Source organism: Primulina huaijiensis, chromosome 2 (assembly GCF_012295235.1).
Source record: "Primulina huaijiensis isolate GDHJ02 chromosome 2, ASM1229523v2, whole genome shotgun sequence".
NCBI lineage: Eukaryota > Viridiplantae > Streptophyta > Magnoliopsida > Lamiales > Gesneriaceae > Primulina > Primulina huaijiensis.
Window position 1 is genome coordinate 31,475,151 of NC_133307.1, and position 20,588 is coordinate 31,495,738.

Genomic DNA, 20,588 nt, shown 5'->3' on the forward strand with positions numbered 1-20,588 from the left:
AATATAAATGCAGAACACAAGATAAGTCTACCATAGAATTATTGGAAATGAAGATTAAATGGCAAGACTTGTTGGATCAGAGGTGTGCAAGATCCGATAAGTCATCCTAAGGAGTGAGAAGAACCATATTGTTTGTTAATTGCATTTTCTGGGTTCATCTTTCCTAGCCAAAATGTGCTTGTATCATTGTAATCTTAAAATAAATCCTAAGAAGCCAAATTCTTTGAATCTTCACCAATCAATGACTAGATAATACAGTGATATATCACTCTCACAATACCCTACATATACTTTTATGACCCATCGCTGATGTTGGGTATGTCTTAATGTGTACCTATGAATTAACATAAGCTCTCGTATGTATATATGTTCCATAGAGAACGAATTCACATACAATGCTGCATTTTGCATTTGTTGATGAACAATCCAGTTATTTAAATTTTATCATCCAAATCATTAAACAATTGTGATTATTACCAAGTAAAAAGAAATTTATGAAAGCCGAATGATAATAAGTGATCGACATTTCGTTGTCTGATGATCACTAGGGCGGCGGGGGATAAACCTGAAGAAGACACTAAACGGTCATCAGTTTTCAATAACGGAACGAGTACATAATCAGCGGTCAAGAGATACATATCCTCATAGTCATATACATTACTTGAAGTTCACTCAAATTGGTAATGCTTGTCAACAGTTTCAGATACATCCCAAGTGCAACTCATTCCCTTGGGGAACACAACCAAGTCACCAGCGCCAATTTCAACCGCCTCATCAGATCCATCAGGATACACCTTCACCTTTCCCTTCAACAGGTAGCATGTCTCTCGTGAAGAGTATGTCCACGGAAATTTGCTTGGAGGACAACCCCACCTTTAAGCAAACAAGAAACGAAGATGTGGTTATGTGAGAAACCAAAAGACAGAGATATTGATATAATAAAGTTTACAGAACTCACACTAATGATCTATTGAGTCCAGCAAACATGATATCTATAATAAAATGATGATAGAATTCATAAACTGCTGATTTAGTTTTAAATCGATAAGCCTCGTCCAATGATGGTTACACAAGTTAGCATTCATCAACTGCTGATTTTGTATCCCGAGATTGAAAATCTAGAAGAAACATTAAAATGGAGAAAATGTGTTCTGATTGCTTTGTTCTAACTCTTCTTTCTTCATTTCTTCCTTAATTTATAATTGAATCTAACAGAATGCCGTTCAAGTTGGCTTCTATTCCTAGACATTAAATATGTTCAATATCATCAATCTCTTAATAAAATGCAAAGGATAACCGGATAATCACATTCAAAAAATTAGATTAAGCCCCAACTAAAAATAAAGCTCCATTGTTCCAGTCAATTTTCAATAATTCAAGCAACACACCAATCTCAGGCTATCTGAGAAGCACACATTCCAGCAAACGCCTGGCGAGATGCTAATCAACAAACTCTAGGGTGTCTCCGATATCAGATAGTGAGACGAAGATGGCCTCTGTCATTACAAAGCGCGAAAAAATGAATTATTTTGTCGTACACCAACCTCAACCTCAATAGCAAGACTGACAAAAACATGCAATCTCATCTGGAGAAGATTTTTCAAATGAGAGTAAAATTACACGAGAGCGAGAGAGATATTTACTTGGGCCAAGAGCGAACACCGAGATCGGAAAGTTTAGCTTCAGCGGGATTGCTGACTATCTTGATTCCCGATTTCTCCGTTTCTGTTGTGGAGGAGGCCATGATTTTGGCACCTCTGTAATCGGAATCGAAAGCGAGTCGGCGGCGATAAGTAAACCCTGTCGATGTTCCGATTCTCCCAGGTTCACTGGGTTCTTGTTTAGGGTTTTAAAGCTGTGCAGATTGGGAAATGAGGCAGCTACGGGACTTTTAGTACCAACACATGTTGCCATTTGGATGGGCCAAACAAATAAAATTTCAAAATTATTGCCTGGAAATAATTACTGGTACTGTGTGGTACTATAAAATATTACATTTTTATTTTTATTTTTATTTTTATTTTATTTTTTGAGAGTAGCTAACAAGACGTAGAAATAAATTATATCTTATGTTTTTCTTTAAATGTTGTATAATTATATATATTATTTATTGTAAATATCGGGTTTTTTTCCAAAGAAATACGGCTTGATTAATTGATCGCTGCAAATTTATGGCACATGTAGTATTTTATTTAAAAAATTATTACCTACATTTACAGATATAGGAAATTTTTTAAACTGGTAGATTTTATTTAGTTATTATTTTATCAATTTATGTAAGGTTTTTTAAAAAGACGTCAATTATAAATGATTTATTAAATTACTTCATATTACATTTAGATCGATGGATTTTACATACATGTATTTTGAATACATTCAAATATATTTTCGTTGTTTTAGATAAATAAGATCATGAACTTCAAATTCATCATTATTCATATTAATTAAAATAGATTTCAAACTCAATAATTGTGTCATTTGAAATTCATTCTATTTTTGTATAAATAATGTGTAAATAACTAATATATATTTAATATTTGATCAATAATTTCGTTGTTAACAATAAAATTATAATCGAAACTTATCATAGTTTAAAATTAATGGCTAGCATTCCCCTTCAAGAAACCTCGTGTGGACATCAAAATTAAAGTAATATGCTCAACCAACATAATTGCTTGGATCTCACATGAATTAGTATGACGAAGCTTCACCGGGTAGAGCATACTCAAAGCTTCCAATACACTCGAATACTCGAAGTATAAACTAAATAATTGCAAGAAGAAAATCAAGTCTTTATCCAACTGGTGAACTGGTACAATGAGAGCCAAAATTTATATTTTGATTGAATTGAACTTTTGCAAGCAATTGTATGTAAAGTTTGGTTCAAACAAGTTTGAAACACAAAAAATGTTTGGCACGTCCAAGTTTTGTTTGCAGCAAGCCTAACAACGTCTTCAACTAGAAAAGTTCGGTAAAAATATGAATAATGGATCTGTCGGGAAAGCCATCAAAACTTAAAAGGTCCTCGAGTATTTTCTAATTTCATACATTATTGATGATATTGAAACCAAATCCTTGTTCAATGCAGACCCACCACCAATTCTCTTTACGCAATCTGAAAGCCGGGTATAATAAAGTAATAGTTGAGTCAACGCAGCTCTCAGAATTTCCATACCACATAAGAAGTTACTGAATGAAGTGATCACATCATTGTGCATAAGCTCTATCGCAGCTTTCCATCTACTCGCGAAGTCCTTCACAATAGGCTCCACCTCAGTCACAGTAATTGGGCGCTCTGAAGCAGAACTTGGGTCCTCAGCTGCAACCATAGCGATAGTAAAATAAGCTAGCTAATAATAAAACACTAATGGTAAAATCTTATTCAAACAAAATCAAATTCGAAACATACAGGCCCTTGTCTTCACAAACTTAATCAGATCGTTGAAGTGCTCCACCAGTACTTCCTCCTGCATCCGAAATTTCATCCGTCAATGCCGAAGTCAGGCAAAATTTTTAAACTTTCTTAGTTGAACCGAATTATCCAACGTTATTAGCATTCAGCAGTCATAATATAACAGGTCAAAACCTTACAAACAAATACTCGAAGCAGTTAGTAAGCTTGTCAAACTATCATGCCACATTTACCACAAAAATGGCTGTATTGTTCTTCAACAGTTCTTCAAAGTGCATTTGAATTTTCCCACCATCAGGACCAGCTTCCTGATGCATACGAGAAAAACTTCACGAACATTAACATCTAACAGGTGAAGCGTATCTTACAAAGCGTGCAGAAATAATTGAATAAATGTACTTCAGCATGCAAGCACTTGTGAATATAGTTGTGATGCATATATGGCGAAGGAGAAAAAGCTTTCAGTTTTAACAGGGTAATATAGATGGAGTATCCAACCCCTGGCCACCCCGTATCCAAGTATGTAAATAGATATAAGCATGGATTTGTGCATGTAGCCAAAAAGTTGAAAACTCCCCTAGTTGCATAATATTTTCGTTTGACACCATATCATACCTTTAATACTGCAATTGTCATGTCATAGTTATTTATGAGAAATACTGTCTGCAACTTTGGCCTTGTGAACAATTTGGCAAGCTTGACCAGCAAATCATCAATAGCCATTCGCAATCTTTCCAAGTTCAGTTCAAGCTGTAATATTTAATCGGTTTAAACAGAAAACTAAGAGCTTCGATTAATTCTATTCCCATGCTGCAAAAAATAACAAAGGAAACTAAAGTTTTGTGTACCCCTTTACCTGACCATCTCCATAATCAACATTAAGCTGAAATAGTGAAGCTGTAAATTCGGCGTAGCGTCTCATGACATAATGTGGATGTACATCATCCTCCCATAGATTCCGGACAACGGCATTCCTTAGGCTGTTGAGGTGCATGTCGAATACCATCTTAAACCGAGGCCATAAAGCAATGTTGACCTGCTCATAATGAGAACAGAATGCATTTATGGTCATTGCCAAAAAATTAATTTGATTTTTCCAGCAGAAAGTCATTTTTAGAATTACACCAGCTAGGATAGACAAACACTTCAAAATCATTTCTTATCATGTGGGATAAACATTCAACGCTTGTCAAAGATGGCACATGGCACATCTAAGAAACTCAAAATAGAAGAAAAAAGGGCACGCGTGTAATACACATGAACAAGGATACATTTTTTATTCTCAAGGCTTAGAAAAAAATTAAAATTCTCAAAAACCAATTATCTTACTTCTATTCTTTCATATATAACTTTCATATTCGAATAATCACATCCTATTTCATAGGAGCTCTAAAATTGATGCTTAATCAACAATTTCACAAGTGATAAACACCATTCTTTAATTTATTATATAATCTATATAAAGATGTTGTGATCATATTAGAATTAAAGAAACAATAATAAGAAATTGAGACTTTAGCCTTTGCCCATAGGTATAGTCCTTGTGGCCAAAAACCTGACTCCTTTTTTCCTTTTTGCTTGTTACAACCAAAAAACAGACGCAATGTTTGGTTTCAGCTTTAATGTTTTGGGAAAAAGTTCTCTGTAAGATTTTGAGAAATGTTTTCTGAGTAAAAAAGGTATGTGTGGCATTAGAAGACAACTTTTACCGTACATAAATTCAGGTAACATTTTATTTTTATATATGTTATTTTTTGTTTGAATTATAAATGTGTGGATGATGATTATGGGTGGATATTTTTAAAAAAATTTAAGATACATTTGATTAAAATATGATATAATAATTGAGTATTTTGGGAAGTGATAAAAAGTTGAATAAATTGTAGTGAGTACGTTGGAGAAATTGTAAACGAGAAAAATGTCGAGGGAAAAAATTAAAATGAGGTGATAGTATTTAATTTTATTTATGAAAAGAGAAATGGGTTTCCGGAATGAAAACCAAACCTTGTGAAATAACACGGTTACCTAGCTTATTCCATGTTTACTTAGTAATCACATATGGACTCCCATAACACAGTTATCAGCACCCGTTGAAAAGTATGAGAACCAAGAAAAATATGTGCAAAAAGAAACCAAATATTAAATTGTCACACAACTCAAGGCCAGTATCGGGAAACGTGTCGGGAGAAATCAAGATCCATCATAAGGTTCACTCAGATAAGTTACGGATAAATACCTTATCTAAATATGAATCCAGGCATGGTATTCGTCGTCGAGACATTATAAGCTGAGACGAAAATAAAACAACATTAAAATAAAAATATTAAATCTTGGAATTAATATTTAACTTGGGCAATTATTTAACGTCATTATATGCATTCAAGAGCAAATTTGCGAACTGTTCAGATACAGACAACAAACATTCACATCAAGTACTGGCAATGCATGCCAGAGGTCATAAATGCAGATAGAAAACAACAGTTTCTTGAACCGCCAACAGCGAGTGAGTGTTAACACTCGTTGATGGCAAGATAGCATGCAGAATGAATAAAACAGGAAAAAGGTTCATATTCTATTTGATGCAGAAATAGCTGCCACAGATACAAAAATTAACCCCAGGCACAAAAAAGTTCATATTATTTTCGCACTCCAGCAGTTGTCTGGAGCTAACAAAAAGGAACTCTGGATGGCATTAAAATATTTACATGTTCTTAAGCACGGAACATCCAAATATTCATGATCCAACCATTGCGTCAACAAAATTAATCATCCCATGGAAAGATAAACGCATCGGATATAATACAGCCTTTCAACATCGTTATGTCTTAATTCTGAAACATGATCTTTACCAACCACATCAGGTTATAAAATATCATACACAAGTACATGAGTTTAAATTTGGATTCTAGAAATGTCAACAGGGAAGAGGGGAGAAAACTTGAAGAGACAGATTCACTCAAATAACAAAATAAAACGGTTCTCTAAGAAACATATGAAGGCAGAAAGATCAAATTGTGTTGAATCAGCATGTTACCTGGTGTTGGTAGATAATGCGAATCATCAGCATCAAACCAATTGCATCAAAGCAATTTGAGAGAATTGCATTTAAATGTTCGTCAATTACTGAGAAGGGACCTGATAATCCAAGCATGTGGTATTTCAGAAAAATCATCATTGTAAGACAAATTATACATTGGAAAGTTGTTATTATCGAATTATGTATTCTGGTTGATAGTTTTATTTTGTCGAAGCATACTAAAGGCAATAGTTCCTAGAAGTTACCATCACCCAAAGGTTTGACCCATACTCTCATACTACCAACAAGAATATTACAACATTCTAGAGGATGGAAATCGTGCAAACTTAAATACAGTGTACAGTTGCAAATACCTGCAAATATATCATAAAACATAGATTCTTCCCCAAAGAACTCGTCACAGAAAAGGTATCTGAAATATGAATAGGTATATATCATTGTAAACGTTCGCTGTTATAACATTATAAAATAGGTCGTCCAATAGAAGAATATAACAGCTATTGTATACATTTGAAACATAACAAAAGTTGAAAGAGAAGGAGAGAAAAAGTTAAGAAATACTCTGAAGCAGCAGTATCCATAAGCAGCTTGTGCAAGCTCCTGAATAGGACTTCATAAGGGTACTTTTTACCGCTGACTTCAGCTATATGTGGAATCAAAGCAGACTCGTCTATTTCCTGTCATCAAAAGAGAATAATAGATCAGTCAAATGTTCACTTCTGAGGAACCAGCTGAGAGAAGAGGATCAAATTCTCCAAGGAATGTCAATCAGAATATTGATTATAATATACACAGAGGTTGATTATAAATATAGGTGACAGGATAAACCACAAACAGCAGGTGATGACAAAATATGTTTCAACTCTTTGATCCATACCAATACCGATCAGTATTTATCTTTTGTCAGTTTCATACATGCTCTCAGTTGATTCTCATCGCACAATATACTAAAGGCGAATCCCTGTACGAATATTGTACAGAAGTTAAAAGGCAAAAGGATAAACTAATAAACGAGATTTGGAACTTGGAAGGGAAACAATCTAATACTTAGTCACAGATAGTCTTGCTTTGTATTATTTTTACTTGGGTACGCCTGGTTGTTAAATGACAATTAAATAGCAGTAATTTACTCGGAAGAAAGATGTGAAAAAGACAAATGAAAATAATATGATCACCAACCACAAAAGTTATGAGCCATCGGTTATAGATTTGCTAAAACTGAAGCAGAAATCCTGAGAGCTCTCACATTTAATTACATCAATACAATAGGACTTAAGTTACAGGTTAGTGCCTAAAAAAATTTTGCATAAAAAAAATGCATCACCCATAAATCACGGAAAGCCTTCCAAACGATGAATGCTCTTCAGACCAATTCAAATAAATAATCAAAAGTCAAAAGATACTATGCTGAAGCTAGTAACATGACGTCATGCAAAACAAGCAGCTTGTCATATCGTTACAGTTTCGAAAATAAAGAATCTAGAATAATGCCTTCTGATGACAGACCTTAAGAACATTTATCCTTTCTCCCAAAGCAAAAACAGCCGACCGGTTTTTCAAAGGCTCTCTCCCTCGTGAGAAAAGACTGGTGCTTCTGGTGTCAACACCAATTAAATCACTTGATAATGCTATATCCAATTGCAACTTCTCTAACGCTTGAATATAAGCTCGGATTTTTGTGCCGAGGACCTGAAAAACAGAAAAGGGGACCCAATCCATGAGAACCTGGCCGCTTTAAGAGGAATGGGATATGAGTGTTCATAAGGCTTGGCTGTAGATGGGTGTTTACCATCAAATACCATCCTCATGGTAATATTGATAGGTACAAAGCTACATTAGTTGCAGAAGGGTTCATAAAATAGATCGTTTTGAAATATTTTCTCGTGCTGCTCACCTAAATTCAATTCAGGTCACTCACTCCACTGTTATGAATAAGAGATTGGTCAAGAATGCCTTCTTAAGTGACTTGTCGAAATAAGTGTACATGGAGCAACATCTAGGACATGTTACTTAATGGGAGAAGATGGTGCAAACTTAATAAAGCTATTCATATTTTGTAACAAAGTCCACATGCAAGGTTAACAATTTCGTAAGGTTTTGCTTGGATTGACAGACTTCAAATGCATGATTTCAAATTCCTTGATTTATTTAGATAGACAAAATTCAAGTGAATTTCAAACCTATTATATCCTTTCTCAAATCAAATATTTTTCTCTAATTCAAATCAATTAATCCAAGAGCAACTTAAGGTTATGAAGTCTGTCAATTTCATTGTTAGCAACTTAGCATATAGATCACTCTACATCTGTTTGTCATAGTTCACTTGTGACACTAATACTAGTTGATGTTGATGAAATTCTTTTGACTGATAGTTGTTTTACTTATTACAAAGAAGGTAGAAAATATCCACGATGACATTTTGTGCAAGAGACATTATTACCAAGATACGTTTTTGTGATGGAGATAGCTCATAATAATTCGGTGTTGTTTGATCTAAAAGGTAGTGTAAATTTGATCTTCTACAGGAACCACATTTTTTGGATGGAGGCCTAAGACATAACTACGGATATTTACTATGATTTTTGAGATAAAGAAGGAGAAACGTTTGCAGACAAATCATAGTATCGCCGACTTGTTGGAAAACTTATATTTCTGGCTGCTATCAAACCTGAATACCTGATATAACATTTTCTGTGGAAGTTGCAAGCCATTTTATGCATTAACTCTAAAGGTTGTACATCATAAGGCTGCCAGGAATATAGTTTTTTATATTAAAAATCTCCTAGAAAAGACTTGCAATATAGAAATATATTGACAATGAACATTTGAAACTCTATTGTTGCAACAAAAGAGCAAATAGAAAATCCATATCATGTATTGTGATTACAATGGGAGAAATCGAGCATAGTAAAAAACAAAAGGTGGTTTCAATGTTTGGACTGAAACAAAGATAAATCTACCTTGTGAAATGATGTGGTTAAAGACCTTATTGACTTAGATGAGGAATTCTCACTTCCAACATCCATTATGACAATCAGCGGCTATCCACGTTGTTATTAACTAATTAGTGATGTTGTAAGGAACAAGAGAATCAGCATTTTGTTTGCGTCTTTCTCAAAACAGAATGTTGATATTTTCACCAAGGATTGGTAGTTGGCATATTCTAGCCTTTTGTTCCAAGATAGGCATGATTAATTTATATGCTCCAGCTTGAGGGAGAATCTTGGATGACACTTTTATTATGTTATAAAATATATTTATTTGTATTTTGGGTCGTGAGTCTTAGGTGTTAGATCAATCTTATACTCTCATAGCCTTCGTCCCATTCTCCAACCATCGCTAGTCGTCGGCAGTCGCCGACCGGCACCGCCAACTTCTTTTCCCTTGGTTGTCCCCTAGAGTTGTGTTGCTGATATTTAGTCAGCGAGTGGTCGTGTCTATTTAGGTTTCCTTCTCCTTTCTCGTGCTCCGTCAATCCTCGCCGATCACTTGCAAGTGTCTTCGTTTGTTCCCTAATCGTTTTCTGGTTTCTAGTTTATCCAAGCCTTTATTTTCTCATATGTTCCATTCCTTTCTCTTCCAGTTTCTGTCAGTCTTCTTCTTTCTTGTTGATTGTAATTATTGTTTGCTGGTGGCGCCTCTTCCTTCTATCTTGGTCTTTTTCACGTATTTTCCTCTCTTATCCTTTGCTTTCTCGGGCTCATCAGGCCTAGCCTCAGCCCTGTCGTTTATTCAGCCTTTTTAGTGTCTTTGCTTTGGTTTTCTCACAGTCAACCATTTTAAACACTTGTCTGATATGCGTCAAGGGGCTCCTCGAAACCACCATTGCAGAGATTTCTGAGTAGGTTTTGTGAACATTATGTTTCTCGTTTGGAAAGAGAGTTTAAGTTTGAACTGAAATTGTTTCCAATCAGGCTGGGTAGTAGAGGAACTTCAATTTGTCTAGCACAAAGAACTAAGAATGCGAGTTATTTGTTGGAAGAAGATTTTGGTAGTATCCAATGTTTGTGGATTACATCAATAATGCTAAATCATGCCCGCCTGTTAACCGTTTCAGGGGCATTAATGTAGTACTATCTATTCAAAGGTTTGTCAATAACCGAGGTAGCTTTTTGGAAGTTACTAAATTCATTCAGTGAGGTAAGAGACGGTGTATCATACTACCGAGTGGTATTGCTTTGTGGGAGTGGATGTGCTTGGCTAATCATTTGTCCAAAGCCCTGCGTGGGAAAAAGAGGTGCTGGTGAATCCGCGAGTAGGTCGAGAGCGAGAATATCAGTCATTTCAGAAAGTTGATCAAGCACAGAATAAGCCAACGTCTACTATTCTTGAGGATAAGGTCAAACTTTTTAACCGTAAGAATAAGGGCTAGAGTGAAGAACTTATTATCACTAAGGAGGAAGTCAATATCTTTTGGGAATTGATTGTTCTCGGTAAGGCGGTCAAGTGGCGCATTGAAATTTTTCCGTTTCAAGCCAATAAGGCGGTGTGCTGACCAAATAATGACGAGGATTCCGCGTTTTATTGAAGCTGAGGAGATGTTGTTTTGAAAAGATAGTTACTTTGTCATATGAAAGATTGAGTAAGGAGATAAACAGAAATGATGTAGTGTATGAGTGTTGTGGTAGTTGGGTTAAGACTTTTGGAATTCCGTGGAACCTGTGGTCGACAGATTTGCTTAAGATTATCGAGGATTGTTGTGGGGGTTTGTTGGAAATTAACCAAGACACTGTTATGCTTAAGGATTTATATGTAGCCAAAATCAAGGTGGTCGGGCCTGAATGTGGTTTTATTAAGAGTACGTTGAAGATTCAATCGCAATTTGGTCTCTTGGATATCCGAATAGTGATGGACTCTGTTAATATAGAAGCGTACGAGATCCTTGAACGACAATCATATGCTCAGGTGGTGGTTGACCAATTGAGGAGGATGGTGGGTGGGAGGAAGTGAAACGATGTTGGTATAAGGTGGTAATTTTCAGCCGTCTATGGACCTTGCAAACCAAGGGAAAAACAGAATTTTTAGATGAATCTGCAGTGCTGAAAGTAATTTGTGTGGATCATTGGTGTTTAGGAGGACTTCAATGTCGTTATATCATTAAGTGAAAAATGAATAGTAGATTCTTAACAACGAGCATGAAGTGTTTTGATTCGTTGATCAGGGAATTAAAGTTGTACAATCCACCTTTGTTGAATGCAAAGTATACTTGGTCGAATTTGAGGGCGTCTCATATTTGTTAGATTCTTGTTTTTAGGGGATAGGTAGATATTTTTCCTTACTATTGACAAACATTCTTATCCAGAATGATTTCGGATCATTTTCAAGTGATCCTAGATACTACTAAAGCAAAGTAGATTCGAGAATGTGTGGTTGAAACATAATAGTTTAACTAATCTCATCCTGGTGGAACAATTCAGATCTTCAGGGTTGGGGGAGGTAAAAATTTATGAGGAAACTTATAGCTATCAAAAGTGATATTTTAATATGGAATAAAGAGGTTTCAGGGAACGTAGGAATGAATCGTGCGGAGTTGAAAAATAAAATCCGTCAGTTGGATTAGCAAGAAAATAAGTGTCAGGGGTCCAGATGAAGCAACAATCGAAACAAGAGAAGCCAAATGTGCATTAGAAGAGTTAGTGTGTCGAAGGAATTAGATAGATAATCAAAAAGTAAAAGTTAAATAGTTGAGAAAAAGGTATCATAACACAAAAAAAATCCGTTCTCTATTAAACCATCGTAAAAGCAGATCTTAAGATAAATTGGGGCGGGTGGATAGGTTGATAAGTTCAGATGGTGAGCATATTGAATCGACCATTGTAGAGTTTTTCAGAAAATTATACAACATATCTAGTGAAAGGGTTGGGGCATAGAAAATCGATGGTGAGATATGAGATTAAGGGCATTGTTTGAAAGTGATGGAAAAAAAAGCTCCGGGCCCAGATGGTTTTACATTGGAATTTTATCAGGAATGTTGGGATATTTAAAAAAAGATCTGATCAAGGTGTTTGATGAATTTTTTGAGTGAGGTGTTATAAATTATATTAACCTATATTTGTTTGATACCGAAGAAACAAGATTCGGTCAAGGTAAAAGACTTTAGGCCGGTCATATTGACAATAAGATGTATAAAATTATTGATAGGGTCTTGTCAAGTAAATTGAAGAAAGTTTTATACATCACAATAGCAGAGACTCAGTTTTTTATCGAAGAGAGATTGATTCTCGATTGTTGTCTTATAGCGAATGAGGTGGTGAAGAAGTTGAGGTGTAAAAAAAGAAGAGGTTGGTGTTTAAGTTGACTTTGAGAAGACTTATGATAATGTGGATTGGGGCTTTTTGGATTACGTTATACTGAAAAAAAGGTTCGGAGAGAGATGGAGAAAGTGGGTTCAGGGCTGTGTTTCGACTGTTTCATTTTCAATCCTTATTAATGGTAGGGGTATAGCGGAGATTATAGAGAGGGCTATTACGGATTTTCTATGGGATGGTGTTGACGGAGATTCACATTGTCATATAGTTGTCCAAAAGAAAGGGTTTGGGTATTGGAAACATCAGTACGAAGAATAAGGAAGAAGGTTATTGTGAGCAAATATGAGTTACAGGATAATGGTCGTGACACAGGTTTAGTAAGATATGGTACATTTAGGAGCCCTTAGATGTTTATTTCGATAATTTATCTGGCTTTTCACGAGCCAATGAGGGTAGTGGCGAGATAGCACAATAAGATCAGGTTTTGGGATGACAGGTAGTTGGGGTATTCTTCTTTTAAGGACTTTTATCCCATTTTATTTCAGTTATTATCGGTTCATAATAAGTCCATTTCTCATTTTATTCAGTTGGAGGGCTCTTATCATTTTTTTCTATAACCCGGGTTTTGCATTTTATGAAGAATGAGGAAGTGTTTGAGGTAACCTCATTGTTAGGTTCTTTAAAAAACGTCGAATTGGTTGAGGGGGCTGATGATATCAGAGTTTGGGGCAGGGATCCTTCTAGTTTATTCTCAGCCAAATCTTTCTATGAGTCTTTCTTTCTGATCATTGGTTTTTCTTTATCATCTCTCCTTCATGTCATTTGGAAAGCTCCAATCCCACCAAAGGTTCAAGTCTACTCGTGGACCGCAGTGCTGGGTAAGCTGTCGACTTGTAAGATGATGTGAAAAAGGTGGTATGTGTGTGCTCTATGTCTGAATTGGTGTGTATTGTGTCAGAAAGATATGGATTCATTGTTCTTTCACGAGTTGCCTTTGGTTCAGAGTTTGGAGGAGATGGGTTTGATTTGGGTAGTTCCAATATCTCCGCTCGGACTATTTGCTGCAGATCTTGAAAATGATCTTTGCAAGAGAGGTATAATTTTTTGGACAGTGATAAGTTCATTGTATCTGTTGATCAGTATGGTTGGAGCGGAATAGCTGGATTTTTGACAGTTTAGAAGAGTTGGTTGAAGAATGTTGGGACAAGATTAAAATTCAAACATTTAGTTGGATTGGGAAGCATGTAAAATTTAATAACTTCTCGACCTTAGATTTATTGAAAGATTATAGTTATATTTGTTGTTTATTTGAGCAGGGCTTTTGTCTTTCTTTTTTGTTAACATGCGGATAATTTGTCCCCCAGCTGTAATTAAATACTTTTAATTAATGAATATAATGTTGTTTCATATGAAAATATACATATGTGCATTTCTCTTATACATAAGAAAGAGCAACAATTTTTCATAATTCAATAACCCTTTTTCTTCTCATCAAACAACAAAAAAGAAGAGATGACATCACCCAATTTTTTTGAAATGATATACATAGATGAGGATTGAGGCATAACGCTAAATGACGTTCGATCACACAAGCAATAAATATATGTTGAATTATCAAGGATGATTTACCTTATTCATTGTGTCAATGTACGCAGCACGGACCTCAAGATACACATCTTTCCCGTGGTCCTTTAGGAACAAAATCACGTATCTACAAATATTAAAATGTTATACATGATTCTACCAAGTTGGGACAATAATATACCATATTGCTTATAAATATTAAGTGTTGGGTACATATTTAAAATCTGAAGCTCGTTCAGGTGAGTGACAAAGTATTTCTCACCCGATGAATAACATTGATGAAAACACACTACTAAGAATCGAGACCGACTAAACAACTATTTTCAACATAAATCACCAGCCAGGATAAATGAGCAATTTGCCTTGAATCTACATGAGTCACCTGTACAATTTTTTTTTTATTTACTTGTAAACTATATATAAATTGCCAAAATAACTTAAAAGACGCATGATGGCAACTATCCCAGCTCAGAATGCAATTAATAAATTAACAACAAAGACCTTTTACAAAAATTTTGTTTTGTTTTCCAACATAAATCCTTGATTTGGGATCCAATCATCCGAACAAAACAGGTAAACAGCATACAACCTTAAATCAAGAAAAACACAAGCCAGATTAATTTCCAGGTCTGTAATAATTATAATGCCAGATTCAATAGTTGATTCACAATTCAAAATTAAGTTTTCGAACTTATCTTCAAAATACATAATAATTCAAACAATAATTGAAAATCTTCGATTTCATAAACAAATACAAATCAATACGACAAAACTAAATTCTGCGACTATTATTTTAATTCATTTATAAAGTTCAAAACTCATTTTATCTTCAAGTAGATAGAAATCAACAACCAAGTTTTAGAATCAAAAGACTTTATTTTAAGAGTCATATGAATATAATATAGTTTTCATACTATTATCTAGACTTAAACACCATAGAAAACCAAAAAATAATTTAAATCTTAAGTTTTTCATAAACTTACCTTAAGATATACATGAAAGTGCAGGCGATATTAAAACACCTTGATACAATACATCACTATGTTTATGTAGATGAAAGTGTACCGCCGTTCATGTGATTTGATTGCACATTTAAGTTTTAATAAAAAAAAATATCAAAATCAAAACTTAGTTCTTCTAGCCAAACAAACCGAACAACTCAATAAAATATCTTACTAAACTCCCCGCATTGTAAAAATTCCAAAAATAGAATTTAGAGTATAGACATGATGTAAAAGAAGAATCAGGGAGGATGGAAGGAAACTAGAGTTGAGGTGTGAGTTTAGTAAAGAAACTATGAAAAGTAGGAAAGATAAGGGGATATTTCTGGGCATTTAATTATTTTTCCCAAATCTAATATCAAACAAGTTTCCATGTGTCCACATCTTGTTGTTCCTAATTTTCGGACGCTGGCATGTCATTTTGCACATGCACTTTGTTCACCTATGATGTGTTCAGCTACTTGTTCTTAAAGTAATTGTGTGCAAACACGACCATTCCAATTTTCACTTCTTTTTATCCCTTAGAATTTCTGATGTCAATTAATTCCCTATTTAGTTACTAAGAGTCCCTTTGGTTGGAAAAACCAATGGACTAAAAGCACTTTTTTTTTAAAAAAATTTCTTAAAAAATATATTGTTTCGTTACAAAAGTTGTTCTAAAAAAGCACTTAAAAAATTAAATTTTTAGAAGTTACAATTTTTGTCTTCTAGGTTTCTGTTTGTACTTCTATTTCAAAATAAAAACACAATCATCTTTCAATATCTATCTAAACGTCAAAACCGCTTCTATTTTTTTTAATAAAGCACTTTAAAAGGCTGGACTTATTTAAGTGTTTTTTCAAACTACTACTTTTGTATTCAAATTCAATCTAAATCCCAAAAACTAACTACCTGAATTTGATGCATTACTCAGAATAATAGAGCACATCAGTTCAAATACCCATCTTTACTCAGAATATGTTCTTATGGATGTTTATTTGTACAAGTGTCTTGATAATTGGTAAAGGTTAACTATTAACGTAATTCAAGACAGCTTCAGTGAAGAACTCAAACGACTCAAAGTACCATCTTTACTTAGGAAATATGTTCTTGCAAATGTTTAATTTCCATAATGTGATGATCGGTGGAGATTAAGATGAATGCAGTTTCATGTCAACTTCAATCTCAAAAACAGTGACTCAAAATATAATCCATAAACATGTTCATCTAGAACCGACATGCTTACAACAATATTGGTTAAGCATAGCACAGCTAAAAAGACCAACAAAGCGAGCAAAGAGAACCTAAATGGAGCTACTAAACGATAGCAATAACAACTGAATGCCTCGAGAAGGAATTAGGAACTGAATCATTTCGAAAAAGCTATGGGCAAATGTAGAGTCAAAGTAGCTTACTTGTATTTTAGAAGAACGCCTTGTTGAAGGATCTGAACATTTGTCTTAGGCTTCCTTAATGCATTGAGTTTTTGTACGATGAAGTCAAATACCTGATACAGCAGGCCAAAAGGACGAAACAGATGGATCAAGTTTTATGTTTATGGAACTTCCAAAATGAAAATAGTCACATGACAGCAGGCCTAAACAACAACAAAAAATTCACTACAATTGAGATCAGCTAATTAGACTTCTTAAAATAAATGAGAAAAAGAGAATCTAAATTCTAACATATCATAAAACTAACCAGTCAATCAAGTCATATAGAAGAACGATACTCATTGGTGTTCTATAGATCATTGTATGTGATGCCTAATGTTTTAGGCTCAAATATTATACAATCCTGATGTAATTAAGCATCTGCAAATCTTCTGGTTTCTGCCATCTTTATGCGTACAGATGAGCCACCCCTTCAGTACCCATGAAACTTAATTTTGAAAAAGGACATAGTAAACTAAAACAACAACGTTGTCATTTATTGAAATATTTGTTAACCGTGTAAAAGTAAATATAAGAAAAATGATCCTGAATAATATTCAAATTCTACATACCTTAGAAACTGCTTTCTGGCGAAGTTTTTCTAATTCAGGTTGAACATCACTCAGAGCTTTTGAAGTCTTCACCACGGTATCAATTTCAACAAACTTCAGCTTTTTACTAAGAATCTCAAGGGTTCTCATATATTCCTCATTCACCTAAAGATATTAAATAACAAACTAGTGTATAAACCATGAAACATACACTAAAATGCAGTCAAATCATTCGGTACAAGCTGAAACTGACTGCATTTTAATAAGAATCAAAACATAAAAATTGGTCTTGGGTAGGCAACTGATTAGATTCTTGATCTTGTAATCCACATTCAACTACTGAAAATTGTATGACTGAAATTTCAGACAAAAAATAAAATCCCACAGGGTGAGCCAGGATACCATAGACCTAGACCCCTCATAAAAAAGCTGGAAGCTACACCAATTACATTTGGGGACATGAAGCGGTATACTCATAGATTGGGCCATTGGGAAACAGATTACAGAGTCCTTTCTAGTTTCTTCTAATGCACGGGCGGGAATGACTTCAGTACTTTCTGTCCAACTTAACAGAAACAACTTTATAGGCCCTTGCAATGATTAAAAAAAAACTTTATAGGCCCTTACATAGTACAAATCTCACAACTCAAGAGATCAGAATCCTGAAACCTAGACTACAAAATAGATTACAATAACATTTTATTCACATTCTCCTTGAAACTTTCTTAACAAGATAAAGCTATCAAAATTAATTATCTCATACTCGTAAAATGCTTAGATTTTGAGTTATAATGCATTAGATGGAAAGGATGGATAAAGATGTTAATACATTTCACAGTCAAGCAACCATTCATCAAACAACATTGGCATTACTTAAGTAGATAGAACATCAATTTTCATATTTCAAGATCATATATAAGAAATTACAGATTGAATGATGATTAAAGAACATTTATAACGCAATATAGAGGTGTAATTGACATACAAAATCATAGGTTATAAGTTCTTTTAAATAAAAAAACCAATACCAAAAAGGAAGAAGAGCAGAACTCAACAAAAGTTTGAGGTACCTCTCCGTCAACTATTATATCAATCATCCTTGGTGGGACAATGATGTCCTCAACAAATGTAGCTAATTTAGATTCTGCTGCCTGCCAGTTACATAATAAGAGCTTGTATGATACCACAAATACAGGGGAAAGACAACAAAATGAAGCATCTAAAAGGCTGTGAAAAGATTTTGCTCAGTCTTTTGCTGGAAAGAATTTCCATCCATGAAATTACCAACAATTTCAACATGAGTTGTATACAAAAACAGAAAAAACAAGGTTATACAGGAATGCAGGTTCTTCTAATTTCTATCAATTTTGTGATATGTTCGCTTTCAAATTCTAAAGAACCGTGGTGAACCACATTACCTTCCGATTTTTCAATTTGAGTCCCATATCCATAGATCTTTCCTGAAGAATCTTTATATCTGAACTTATTGAACCTATCTCATCCTGGAAAAAATGATAATAAAATCTGAGACCCTTCTGGTGCAACTTTTAGAGACAATTGCAGCAGCGTCAACAACTATGCACCTAATTCACTGTAGATTTTATCCACAGCAATAAACACCAGAACATAACAGCATTAAAAAAGGTAGCCATATAAAATTTGGCAGAAGAGAAGCAGAATCTTCCTCTTTTAGCAATCAAATTGAACATTTCCACAATCCCACCAAACCCATGCATATTCAAAAAAATAGATCTGGGACAACTTAAAGAATAAGCATAATCTTCACTTCATGAAATCTGTCGTTCCCAGAAACCATATCATGCCAAGCAAAATGAGAAGCATCAGAGCAATGTCTGTAACATGTACCTGGAATCCACTGAGTAGGATTTCCATTTGTGACAGAATGGTGTCACAATCATGAATTTGATCGTGAAGTGAGATTAAATTGTCACTTTCTTTAATGTAATCCTGGTCAGATGAAAAAATGCACCATAAGCAAGCTAAAATTAGTTTTCACTCTCCATAAAAAAAATATTAGTTTATACACAAATACATATTAAAATACAATAAACAAGGCCATAGTGAAGGTGGATTGGACTTGATAGTTTCAGCATAGTGATGGCACCCACCAAAAACGTATCTTCATCTTTCTGAAACTTGGCATTTAAAATTCATTTTTTAAATTTTAACATGCAAAATTGAAAATATGATATTCTTCTTGCGCGGAACAATGTCCCAAAATGAGTGTCTTTCAAACTTTCTAGAATCAATTGAAGTGCCAGAAAGTCAGGATGGATAAATTAACTTCACACGAGACATGTGATGATGTGAAGCATCAATATCACGAGGTGTTGCTATGTATTTGAGGAGCTAGTATACTGAATGAGAAACCTCAATAGAGTCCAGTTCAGTTTGGCGTAGATTATTCTCAACATCCCTGGTGTAAACCCGCAATTTCGTACCTTTAGAAAGTATCATAGCAACCACCTTCAAAACAAACACCACAAACTCATAAAATTGTTCTAAGTGGAAGTAAGAAGACACCAGGTGCTATCAACGACTGTGGTGCAGAAAATGCTGTGTGCATACATCGTCGCTTTTACAACCTTGAAGCTCTTGATCTAGCCCCTCCAACGAGACATCATCGCTATTCGGAAAAAAAAACAAAAAACAAAATCAAAGGCCGGCTAAAACTTAAAGAATTGTCAAAACACGTGATATGCATACAGAATCAATCAAGTAAATAATTTCAGAAATTCAGAACCTGGCTGCATCATCTTCAGCAGTCAACTCGTCAACGAAGGTTCCCAAATCCATCGTGGTTCTCGATCCATCGTTAGCCTCAACCTATGCATATAAGTCACACTTCTGTATAAATACATTTTATGATTCACACATACATAGCTTTAAAATGCAAAATCTACAGCATGAGATGAAAATTGTTTACAGTTCGATTTGAAGCTGCATCCGCCATCTTCTTGACTGTCTTCACAGTTGCAAGAGTATGTATCAGGCTGCAATGGCAAATGTATGGAACCAGAAGCTGATTTCAGAGCAGACCGATCTTCGGCTGTTTTTATTTATTAATTATTATTGTTATTATTTATTCGAAAACTGGATCTTAAAATAAATTCCAAGCCCGATGTATTTGGGCTCTGGTTTTGCTCTACATGTTGGGTATCCTGGCATGGAGATGGAATTTGGCTCACATGGGAAAAGCTCACGTGAAGGGGTGTCTTTTCTTATAATTTAGGGCACCATACAACCATAGAATTAGTCATGTGAGACCGTCTCACGAATCTTAATATGTGATACGGGTCAACCCTATCAATATTCACAATAA

General features: G+C 34.6%; 2 protein-coding genes across 6 annotated transcripts; both read right to left on the reverse strand.

Moving 5' to 3' along the window:
* Window positions 1–578: 578 nt before the first annotated feature.
* LOC140961834 (uncharacterized) lies at window positions 579–1,922 on the reverse strand. 2 transcript variants are annotated; one of them, XM_073420569.1, is made up of 2 exons: window positions 1,644–1,910; window positions 579–873 (listed from the first exon to the last, which is right to left on the reverse strand). In XM_073420569.1, exons 1-2 carry the CDS (start codon window positions 1,742–1,744, stop codon window positions 669–671), a joined length of 306 nt encoding a protein of 101 aa, XP_073276670.1. In that variant the 5' UTR covers window positions 1,745–1,910; the 3' UTR covers window positions 579–668. The 2 variants fall into 2 exon arrangements, 1 of the variants encoding a protein (XP_073276670.1); XR_012172397.1 differs by having other exon boundaries at window positions 787–1,496; window positions 1,644–1,922.
* A 1,037-nt stretch (window positions 1,923–2,959) lies between these two features.
* Window positions 2,960–20,369, reverse strand: LOC140971677 (vacuolar protein sorting-associated protein 52 A-like). Of its 4 annotated transcripts, XM_073434059.1 has the most exons (20): window positions 20,193–20,369; window positions 20,010–20,092; window positions 19,835–19,892; window positions 19,637–19,732; window positions 19,112–19,213; window positions 18,664–18,747; window positions 18,316–18,396; window positions 17,267–17,410; window positions 16,677–16,768; window positions 14,327–14,408; window positions 7,956–8,138; window positions 7,011–7,126; window positions 6,803–6,861; window positions 6,447–6,547; window positions 5,649–5,699; window positions 4,269–4,448; window positions 4,028–4,162; window positions 3,646–3,720; window positions 3,410–3,467; window positions 2,960–3,319 (listed from the first exon to the last, which is right to left on the reverse strand). In XM_073434059.1, exons 1-20 carry the CDS (start codon window positions 20,217–20,219, stop codon window positions 3,015–3,017), a joined length of 2,112 nt encoding a protein of 703 aa, XP_073290160.1. In that variant the 5' UTR covers window positions 20,220–20,369; the 3' UTR covers window positions 2,960–3,014. The 4 variants fall into 4 exon arrangements, with proteins under 4 accessions (XP_073290160.1, XP_073290161.1, XP_073290163.1 ...); XM_073434060.1 differs by lacking the exon at window positions 7,956–8,138; XM_073434062.1 differs by lacking the exon at window positions 20,193–20,369 and having other exon boundaries at window positions 19,708–19,732; window positions 19,852–19,892; window positions 20,010–20,080.
* Window positions 20,370–20,588: the final 219 nt, after the last annotated feature.